General features: G+C 34.7%; 1 protein-coding gene and 1 long non-coding RNA gene across 2 annotated transcripts; both read right to left on the bottom strand.

Annotated features, from left to right (window-relative positions):
• Positions 1–3,328: 3,328 nt before the first annotated feature.
• Positions 3,329–6,065, bottom strand: LOC133818329 (probable E3 ubiquitin-protein ligase XERICO). Its single transcript, XM_062251121.1, has 2 exons — positions 5,892–6,065; positions 3,329–4,530 (listed from the first exon to the last, which is right to left on the bottom strand). The coding sequence occupies exon 2, from the start codon at positions 4,303–4,305 to the stop codon at positions 3,799–3,801; it is 507 nt and encodes a 168-aa protein (XP_062107105.1). The 5' UTR covers positions 4,306–4,530; positions 5,892–6,065; the 3' UTR covers positions 3,329–3,798.
• Positions 6,066–8,263: 2,198 nt separating this feature from the next.
• LOC133816235 (uncharacterized) lies at positions 8,264–9,579 on the bottom strand. Its single transcript, XR_009885100.1, has 2 exons — positions 8,882–9,579; positions 8,264–8,756 (listed from the first exon to the last, which is right to left on the bottom strand). It is a non-coding gene; the product is annotated as an uncharacterized LOC133816235 (long non-coding RNA).
• Positions 9,580–11,791: the final 2,212 nt, after the last annotated feature.

Here is an 11,791-nt window from a genome sequence, read left to right as displayed (position 1 = left end):
TTGATGCTTAGAGTGTATTAGTGATGTTTTGAGGTTCAATTTTGGGTTTTGTTGTGATTTGGGGTGAATTATGGGAGATTTGGTTCGAAGAAAATGCTGGAAATTCTGAGTTCGCGGGGTTGCATTGCGGCACTGTTCTTGGTGCGCCACGACCTGCATGAACTCAGAGGCTAGGGCGGTTCTCTGAATCGCCTTAGCGCAGCGGCGCTAGGTGGGTTGCGTCGCGACTCGTGTCTAGGGAGTTAGCTTGGGGGGCTCTCTGTCTAGAGGCACGTCGCGGCCCTTCAGGGGGGCCACGACTCTAATTGGGGAAAGTTAGACAAAAGGGGTTTTTGAGTACAGGAACTCAAACCTAAGGGCTCGGGAAGGATTCTACTACCCATTTTAGTAGAATTCAAGCTCCCGGAGGCTAGGATTCAATCTTGAAGCTTTTAATTGGTTTAGTTCTTGATGGATATCTGTTAATATGTTGTGACTAGGGATACAGCAAGGCTAGGGGAAGAAAGGATTGTGCTCGTTGTCGCCTTACCCTATCGCAGAGGACTTGAGGTAAGAAAACCATCTCTTACACCAAGTGTATGGTGTGCGTCCCAGTGATAGGGCACGGGAATGACCGTGTCATGAAACCATTTATAGTTGAATGTCTGATGTGATTGAATTTATGCTGATATACTTGTTGGTACTAATTGCTTGGTCGGGAGACCATTAACAACATTACATGTGTAATGTATGTCGTAGTGGTGGGGCCATAACGCGAATACGATATCCACCACAGTGGCGGGGCCATTATGAAGATGGAATGTCCATCTACTCGGCATGAGTCGCATGTTGTTTGGAAAATCTATGTGAACCAATTGTGATTATAGAGTATGCAATTCATGTTAATGTTTATCTAGATATCAGTATGATTTGTTTGGGTTTTCTTGCTGGGCTTTGGCTCACGGGTGCTTCGTGGTGCAGATAAGAACAAAGGGAAGTTAGATCAGCCATGAATTGGAGAGTTGTAGGGGCGGCGTGTACATACTCAGCCTGCTCAGCCGCCACGACCGAGATATTTTGGGGAACAGGTGTCTTTAGTTGAAAATTTACCGCTTAGGTCGACTAAGTCTGTATTTTTGATAAACTTGTATTTTATTAGAAACTCTTGGGATCCCTTGTAATTACTTAACCTTTTAAATAAAATGTCCAACTTGTGACCAAAACTTTTGATACTTAGACTGTGGTTTAATACTAATTACACTTTTACGTCCAAATGACTCGCTTAACGAATTACATATAATTTTTAACACACGGTATAACGATTCTAACTATTCAGGGTGTTGCAGATTGGATCTGATCAGAAGTAATTTTTGAGCAAAAATCTAATACAATTGATTGAACCGATCCAATTACATTTATATATAATTTTAAAATATATTTAATTAATTTTATTACCCTTAGTGTGCACCTGCACACATGAGAGTATTAAAATACCCTAAACCCTTAACCATATCACTTTCTTTTCTCTTTAATTAGAATTTATTATTATAATCTACCTTAAATTCTTATAAAATATTAGGATTTATGCTTATAATTTAGGTTGGATTTGTTTGTTTTCAATAGTTTGAATTAATTAGTTTCTATCTATATAATTTTGAATCATTATGAATTTTGGACGAGAAGTTAGTGTTTTTATAATTTAAATATATATATATATATTGAATTGGGTTTAAAATTTTATCTATCTTTTAAAAACAAAAAACTTGGTCTAAATAAATGTTCTAAAATAATGGATGAATCCAATAAATAAGGGGACATATCTAATGTATAAAACTGAATCAATCTAATTATTAATTGAATGTTGGATCGGAACAGATATGCTCATAAATGTAACCCGAATGTAATTTGATCAACCTAGTAAATGTAATATTCCCTATAATTTTTCAATTACATTACTACCGAACTTCTACAGGCATGTATTTTGATCATGCTTTATACTCTATAATAATAACCGTGTTGCTTAAAAAAATTGACTTAATCTTTTTTTGTGGTGGTACAAGTAAATTACGATGTGTACTGTGAAGATTGTGACTTCTTTCCTCAACCAATCAAAAGATTAGTAAAATGACAGCTCACAGTAATCTGCTGTTTTCAGTTGCATCTACATTTTCTCTAGTTGCATCTGCGTGGACACCAGTAAGTTGTAACAGACTAACTAATTGTTGTTGGTTACAGTTAGTTTCTGTTTGTCTCTTTAGTTCTTGTATCTCAACCCTATATATAGTTTTAGGCCTGATCAACCTAAGTGTATTCAATTTCTGAGAGTTTTGGCTGAGAGCAAGAACTGTGTTATAATACTCTAGTGAGAGAGTGTTTCAAGAGAAGTTGGATGAGTGTTGTTATAATCTTGAGAGCTTGGAGGGTGTAATCTAGTTTCAGATATAGTAGATTTGACTTAGGCATTGCTGCCTAGCCTTGGATGTAGGATCAACCAAACTGGTTGCATCTGAACCAAGTATTCTTGGTGTTTTTTCTTTTGTGTTTTACTTTTGATTACTTTTGAGTTTGTTTAATTGTCTATTACTTGTTCTTCTTTGTTGCTATTTTTTGTACACTGTATTGGCTGTGTTGTGCAGGTCCTAATCCCCCCAACATGTACTAAAATGGAATCTCTTCTAGTCATAGGACTAGCCATCACAATAGACGTCCACGTTTATACGGATAAAGATAGGACGCATCATTTTTCTTTATCTTCTTCAATCCACTTTTATTAGTGTTAAGAGATAGAGAGGGACGAGGTCCCATTGCAAGTGGCTTTACTTTCTTTTCTTTTCTTTTTTTTTAGTATTTTTAAGCTATTCGCTTTGCAACAAGGCAATTAGAAAAGAGAGTAGTATAATGGGTGCAAAGCAAAAGAGAGCATTTAGGGAGGTTAAAAGTCCAACTTAATACTAATAATCCTTTGCTACATCCTCTTTATATTATAGGTCACTTCACCTACTTCACACTTCACTGAGTGGCAGACACATAATAATAGGCCCTTCCTGTTCATTGCAAACTCACTTCACTTAAAACCATTTTCCTTTTCTTTCCCGGAAAAGTCGAAAGAAAAATACCATCATCGCACAAAACAAATTTTTCCCATCAAATTTGGGATGGTTACTGACAACGATAATTCTTGAAAATATTTTCAAAATTGTCATTCCAATTATACTATATTTGTTTACTAAATTAAGTATATACATTTTGCATCGTCTTGAAAAAGTTGCTTTAAAACCCAAAGATTTATGTCATTTCAGCTCATTCTTGAATTAATGTTAATAATATTATCAAAAGTGCATTCAGAAGATATGAAATCAAGAAAGTTGCATATCACAATCACCATACAAACCTTCAAACCTGAACAAAATTCACCCATAAAATAGATAACTGGCTAAATCATGGTTTAAAAACAGGGAGACTCGGTACTGGTAAGTTCAACATATATGCATTATACCGTCTTTGGGTGCATAAGAAAGATGGTATATACTTCTTCATAAACTCTAACAGAAACACGACTAGTTGCAAACTGAAAAACTCAACTAAGGGTCAAAGGAAATTCAACAAAGGAAGTGGTAGTAGTACAGAAACCTCAAAAATATGTACAATAAAATTTCATTTTGGCCTCTAAGATGTTAAAGCTTTTAAACTCTCATAACATATACACATAACATAAGGGTATGCCAACACTATGGAACAGCCGATGCATTCCTCTAAATACATCAACACACTAGCTGTACATGAGATTTTTCTTGACTTGACATGCTTTGTGAACAAGTCTCACCAAAAGCAAGTCGAGTCTTCTTCAGACATTAAAGGAGTCCTGCAAAGAGGGCATGTGGTGTTCCAATAGTCCAGCCACTTCTCCAAGCATACTTGGTGAAAAAGATGGCCACAAGCCAAGTGGTTTATCTCAGATTCAGGTTCAAACTGACTGAGACAAACTGAGCAGTCATGCACTGCTTCTGCCCCCTTGCATCCACACATAGAATCATATCTTATAGCCGGAACTCGGCTACGAAACTCCTCAATGTAAGTGTATGACGGATTGCGGCTGAACTCAAATGATTCTGAATGGTTTTCCCTGTAATCTGCTAATGAGGGCGGTGATGACAATGATGGTGGTGGTGGTGGTGATGATGAAGGCGACGAGGAAAAGAGGAAGATACTAACTATATGAAGGAAGGTTCGAACAAGGCCTTTAAAAATGGAAAGGGAAAGTGATGTGTTCACTAAAATTACACATAGAACTCCTTCGGATGGAGCTGGGAGACTTGAGAGACCCATGTTTGATCAAATGAGAAGCTGGATGATAGACAAATTTGCAAATGCAATACAATTTGATAAACCAGGTAGCCCCAAGTTTGATAGAGAAAAAGGGCTAGTGTTTAGATGATGTTTGGAGAGAATGAATAAGCAGTGTTGAAGAAAGTTGTTTATGTTGATTTGATCTATCATAATTGAGACCAGCAGCTATGCAATGCTACCGATTTTTTCTTGACATCATTTGACCTGAAAAACATCAAAAGGGGGAGATTAGAAAAACCAAATGAAGAACAATGAATGAGGACCAAGTAATCAAATTTTAAAGCATAAAAAGTATTAATAGAAAAAGCAAGCAAGCAAACAAAGTTGAGAGCTTGAACTTTCATGTGATCACAAACAAGGGGAAGTGAAAAAGTTGATAAAGTAACAAAAATTATTCTTTTTCCACCAATCCCAAACTCCTAAACTTTATCACATTAGGGGCCTGTCTGCCATAGAAAAATTAGGTATGGCTTACATAGGGTACAAATCTAAAAGGCCAAACCTAAAATTTCCACAAACCCCAACTAATTTTATCAAAACAACCATGAAGAAAAACGTGTAGAGAAGCAACAAAGCTGAAAAAAGATTCAGAACCCAAGAATGATTTCATATAATAAACAGGACTCATCAGTTACATTTCATTACACCACATAATTCCAAATCCCACGAGAGATCAATGCCAAAAATTGAAAGAGAAAATAGGGGAAAAAAGGGGGAGAGAGAGAGTACAACTGATGCCTCCTCTATCATCAGGATCTAGCATAAAAAATGAGACATGTGAAAATTTTCCAAATAATCCGAAACAAAAGGAGATCGAATACCACACCAAAGAAAAGAGGGCAACCCTCCCTGATATTATGATTTTCATAAGGTACCAAAATTTCTTAAACCAAAAATATCCACCCAACAAAATGCATAAAAAACCCAGATGAGATCTGTAAAGAACAGAACAGAGAAGAAAGTAGGAGAGATATTTAAGATGAAAGCTCTCAGAAAATAACGTTCTCCATTTGAGCATTCCAAAGGAGGAAATTGGTGCGGTCAAGCTTCACTGGGAGGGCGTGGTTTAGGGCTTGAGATAAGGCAATGAAATGTTGCTGCTGTGGAGTGAGGGCAGAAACGGAAGTGCCATCTTCGTGGACAGTAGAATCGGTAGTCGCCATTGGAGAGAATGAACACAAGGGTAGGACCGTGGAGGCCTGATACCATGTAAAGAACAGAACAGAGAAGAAAGTAGGAGAGATATTTAAGATGAAAGCTCTCAGAAAATTGAATGAGTTGACCTGAGAGAGAAACCTCTTATTTATAACCAAACAATTACAAGAAAGAGAGAAACAGAAAAGTAGTTAGCCAAGAGGCCTTAACAGAAAATATAACCGAAATATATCAAGGCCTAAACTAACTAAAGGACAATAAACAGAGGTTATTTAACAAGATCTACCATTCTAAACTACAATTCAAAGAAGAAGAAAAAAAACAAAACAAAACCATCAAGAAAAATCACTTCTAGTAACGAAATGAACAACATTCTTATCTTCTAGAGGCTGAGAGAGAAAGAAACTTACATAATAGCTATGGAGATTTTAGAATTTGGGTACAGACAGATTATCAACAAGATGAGATGGGATTCAGAGGTTTTGTGCGTGTGTATAAGTAATATAGGTGTGTGTATGTATGCATATATCTTGCTTGGATTTTGATATGGCTGTTGAGCTCAAAGTCTGTGCTTTATCTTTATATAGTGAACGAGACCAAGACCAACCAGCCTTCAAGCTCAGGACAACAACAATTATCGGCACCCAATAGTTTAACCGCAGTTCCGCGTTTTCCAACCATGGTTAGCCTCCACCTTTTGCGGACTCAATCACTCGTCTAAACCATGGTTAGTTAACTATGGTGCTAAGCAAGTAGTAGCCTTTTTAACATTTTCTTTTCTTCTGCGCATTGTCTTGCTTTAAATTTTTTATGCTTTGTTGCAATAGTGACACGTGTCTAACAACGTGTATAAATAGTATATTTCTAGTAAAAGAATTGAAAAAAACATTATTTATATGATTGGTAGTTCCTTTCTCGAAAAGGAAAAATAAATATGATATGATGGAGCATATATTGGCATAATATTTTTTTTTGTTGTTGAACAATTTATTGGCATAATATTGTTACATGTGCACTTAAAATATACACCCAAATATTATACATAGTAATGTGACAGTTTGGTATAGCCAATTACATTTATTAAAATTGGGACTTACAGTTTTAAAAAGCAGTGACATGTCACTATGTGTAATGTTTGTATACATATTTTGAATGCACATATCATTACTCTATTATTACATGGGAAACATAACTTCTCATTGTTTAAACTTTAAATAACAAAGATAGTGTCCTGCAATAGGGGAAGAGAAAAAATACTAATATCACAAGTGACAAATATTTAAATGAACTAAATTATGAAATGAGCTTCCATTTCTAGTCATTATTGGCATTTGAATAGTTCATGGCAATACCCCAATTTAGATAACTAGATTTTACTATACTTATCATGAAAAAATAAATAAATAAATAAAGGAGCCAAAACATACAACAAATAGAAAAAAAAATACACTTTAAGAAAATTCTTTGTCAACTAAGCTATTCTCTAAGATTCAAGACCTTTATTGGATTAAGATATCAAATTAGTATTAAGTCTTATTGAGTATGTCATTTAAACAAATAAACATAAATAATTTCATTAAATATATATATATATATATAAAAGATTAATTGGCAAACCACGACTTTAAGTAAATTAAAAAAATATGAGTAACTATAATGTTTAATTAATATACTAAATTTAAAATCTATATACATGGTTTTTTTTACTCTTCTATGTAAGAAGAAGTGAAGTGCCACTAGATTATATTTATAATTACTATTCACACAATTAATAGATATATTGCGACAAAAAAAAAAATTAATAGATACATTAATCTATGAAACATATTTTAAATAAATAAAATAGAGTAAGATATATAATAAATCCAAAAAAAAAAATTGATAAAATACAGTGGATACATAATATCCCCTATTTTATTTGTCTTCAAACTCAGTATATATATTCTTCAGAAATAAACAAATAATGATTTAATTGAACTTGTCATCTTATATCATCCTAATTTTTTTTCCCCATCTCCGATCTCTCTAGTGATTATTTTATAGAACAAATAATGCAACTTGAAATGTCGTTATTTGTCCTTGTGTATTTAAAGCTCAAAGGTACAAAACACGGTGTGATGACCCAATTTGTCATTGTGTTAAAAGAGGCACCACCACGAACCATCCACAGCTCATATCTTACATGAACATAGACACGTGTCACTGGTTCTCTATGTGCATAGAAACGCGTGAGCTCGAGTAGAGGCACGTATAGAAGATATTACACACTAAAAAATGAAAACTATCATAAACTGTTTGATGTAATGTTTCAATGAAACAATCAATTAGAAATTTGAAAACCCAAAAAGGGGTCCTAAAATTGTGAAAAACGACACTCATTTATCGCAATCTACCACTAACCACGTGTCTTGCTCTGAATAGAGCGTTGGCAAAATGACATGGTTGTGGGCCTACACAGCATCCCAACACGTCATCACCATCATTGCGCAGGTGGCACAATATATAATACATCTCTATATATAACGGGACCACTCCTAAATCTCTTGGAATTATTTGAAGATAAATTGGAAATTTTGTAATTATAATTTGGTACATACATTTTTTTTTTGTTTAGAAAAGAGTACCTTATGAAATTATTCATTAAGTACAATGTTACAACAAGAACAAGGAGGAAGGCAATAATTTGAGCTATTCTAAATTACTTCATGATCTACACCTAATGCTTTTTTTATTAATTGATGAGCCAAGCTATTGGTCTATCTAGGTCTATAAAGAAGAGTAGTTTTAGGGAAGGACGGAAATGAAATTATGATATCATGAACTAAATCATACACATAAGATGATAAATAAGACCAAGAAGAATTGACTCTATTAACCACAATCAAAGAATCTGATTCAGTTTGGGAAATAGGAAGCTTTATATTTTGACACCAAAAGATGCTATTATGATGAGCTTGGGCTCCCATGACCAATGAGTTATAGTTTCCCACCAATGGTATCATGAGGCTAGCAATAATAGAACCCTGCAGTCTCGAACGACAACCCCAAGACCAATTTTATTTCTAGCTTTGTCTATGGTTGCACTAACATTGAGCTTAAATTCTCTGTGGTTGCTTTCAAGCAGCCTGAGCTCTGGGCAGTTTAGTAGCTGAAGTTTGTTGGCCAAAGCATCTTTATGATTTGTCAACAAAGAATAAGACCAATCTGCAACCTGTCTAGGATTTATGGTCGGTTTCCAGAATAACATAGTATTTCTGTTGTTCCAAATTGCCCAACTAATATAAATCGTCAACTCAAACTGGTTAGTGGACATAGAATCAAAAGCACTCAAAATGAAATACTTAACATCTAAGTTCTTGTGCTGAATAAAGAAGCCTGTAAAATGTGAGTGTTTCCAAACCTTTTGAGCTCTGGAACAATGAAGCAGGGCATGTGAAACCGTCTCATAATTAGATGAGCAAAATGAGTAGGCTGGAGACTGAATTGCTTTCTTTTTTAATAGGTTAGAAGCAGAAGGCAAGGAATGATGGTAAGCTCTCTAGATAAAATGCTTAATCTTTGGAGGGATTTTCAAACGCCAAAGGTTAGACCACCACTAATTAGTATTAGCAATATTAGAGGGGGAAGCCAAAGGAATTCAGAGGAGGAAGCTAGATGATAGGTTGACTAAACAGTTAAAACTCTCGAGGGTGTATGTCCCCAAACAAGGCAGTCTGCCTTAGGGGAGTGAGGAAGAGGGATGGTAAGAATGGCCTGGACTATCTCAGGGGGGAAAATCATTAAGCTTGTGTGTGTCACAGGTATCGGATTTAGTGATAAAGTAGGAGACCATGACAAAATGGGATGGTGAGTGGGCAATATACTAAATGTATCTAGCATTAGGAATCCAGTAGTCTTTGAGGGCTTGCACAAAGTAGTCATTTTCGATTTTTCAAATCAAACCACGCTGAAGCAAGTCTATACCCTATAGTAAGCTTTGCCAAGAACAAGAGTGAGAATGACCCGTTTTTGCTTGAAGAAAACCAGAGGCAGAGAAGAATATGGCACATAAAAGTTTATGAATCATGGAATGGGGATTTTTAAGGACTCTAGGCTTGGTACATACATGTAGAACAATTGTCAAAATAATATGATGCAACTAGCCAAATTAATTGATTTATTATTTATTTTACTCCTTTAGCTTAGTTTTTTTTATAAAAAAAAGGTTTATAAATAAACTTAGGGTGTTTCTATGGTAGATGTTAGGAAAAGAGCCCCACTGGTGGGGCTCTTTTGTGTTTTTTATCTGTGAATATTTTTCGGCGCGATTTTTTTATGATCATGTATATTGTAGTTATTTAGAGCATCTAGAAAATTTTCAAAAAATTTCGAATAATTTACAATGCCAAAAACAAGGTTCAAACATGATGTTTTTCACGCGCATTCAAAAATTAGTCACGTGTGCAACAACTTGTTTGAACCTAGTTTTCGACACTGTAAAGTATTCAGAATTTTCTGAAAATTTGCAGGATGCTCTAATAATTACAATATACACAGTCATAAAAAACACACTAAAAAAATGTTCACGGGTTAGGAACACAAAAAAGCCCTACCAATTGACTATTTTTCTAGCCTCTGCTGTAAAAATTCCCAATAAACTTATCTTTGTTATGAAATTATTGAGAATAAACTAAAATATAACAGCAGAGAAAGAGATAAATAAACAGTAATGAAAAAGAAGAATGAAATCTTGTGTCTCATTTCAATGGGAAAGGACCCCATTTATACAGATAAATATGCTCTAAGGAAATCGGGTAACTACTCTGAATACAGTCAATAATTAATGTTGATATTTTACTTTGGGTAACCTAGTGATTCTTCATTATTATAGAAATCTATATATATAATATTTATAACACTCCCCCTTGGATGTCCATGAAAACTGCCTCATTAAAAACCTTGCCAGAAAAACCTAGTGGGACAAAAACTCGGCCAAGGGAAAAAGAGTGCAGTGTGTATTTACTCCCCCTCATTTAGATGCTCTTAAAGATCATTTAATCGATGCATTTCAATCTTATGCACCATCTTCTCAAACATTGATGTTGGTAATGACTTTGTAAATAAGTCTGCAAGATTGTCACTTGATCGAATTTGATGAACATCAATATCACCACTCTTTTGAAGGTCATGTGTGAAAAAGAATTTCCGTGAAATGTGTTTGGTTCTATCTCTTTTAATGCACCCTCCTTTTAGTTGAGCGATACATGCAACATTATCTTCGTAGAGAACTGTTGGTACTTCTTTATTGGGTGTTAACCCACATGTTCCCTGGATATGTTGTGTTATTGATCTCAACCATACACATTCTCGACTTGCCTCATGAATTGCAAGTATTTCAGCATGATTTGAAAAAAATAGCTGGTACAGTTTGCTTTGTCAAACGCCAAGATATTGCAGTGTCACCACATGTGAACAAATAACCTGTTTGAGATCTAGCTTTATGTGGATCAGATAAATATTCTGCGTCTGCATAACCAACTAGTTGTGACCCACATTTATTTGAATAGAATAACCCTTTATCAATAGTACCTTGAAGATAGCGTAGTATATGCTTAATCTCTTTCCAATGTCTATACGTTGGAGCAGAGATATATCTTGCTAACAAATTTACAAAAAATGTTATATCAAGTCTTGTGCAGTTAGCAAGATACATTAAGGCTCCTATTGCACTAAGATATGGAACTTCAGAACCAAGGAGCTCTTCATGTTCTTCTCTGGGTCGGAAGGGATCCTTTTTCACATCAAGCGATCTAACCACCATTGGACTACTCAATGAGTGTGATTTGTCCATATAAAATCATTTCAAAAAATTTCTGACATATGTTGATTAATGAATAAAAAATTTACCCTTTAAATGCTCTATTTGTAAACCAAGACAAAATTTTGTTTTTCCAAGATCTTTCATCTCGAACTCTTTCTTTAGATATTCTACAACTTCTGAAAGTTTTTCAAGAGTTCCAATAATATTTAAGTCATCAACATATATAGCTATGATAGCAAATTCAGAACTTGATCTTTTTATGAAAACACAGGGGAAAATAGGATCATTTTGATAACCTTCTTTTAACAAATATTCACTAAGTCGATTGTACCACATGCGCCTAGATTGTTTTAGTCCATACAATGATCTTTGTAGTTTAATTGAGTACATTTCACGACGACTTGAGTTATATGCACCAGGCATCTTGAATCCTTCAGGAACTCTTATGTAAATATCACTATCTAGTGATCCATACAAATAGGTTGTGACTACATCCATTAAATGCATATC

The sequence above is a fragment of the Humulus lupulus genome, chromosome 2 (assembly GCF_963169125.1).
Source record: "Humulus lupulus chromosome 2, drHumLupu1.1, whole genome shotgun sequence".
Lineage (NCBI taxonomy): Eukaryota > Viridiplantae > Streptophyta > Magnoliopsida > Rosales > Cannabaceae > Humulus > Humulus lupulus.
This window is presented reverse-complemented; position numbering and strand designations above follow the sequence as displayed.

Coding starts and splice junctions, on each gene's coding strand:
- LOC133818329 (XM_062251121.1), bottom strand. CDS start 4,305: ATGGGTCTCTCAAGTCTCCCAGCTCCATCCGAAGGAGTTCTATGTGTA.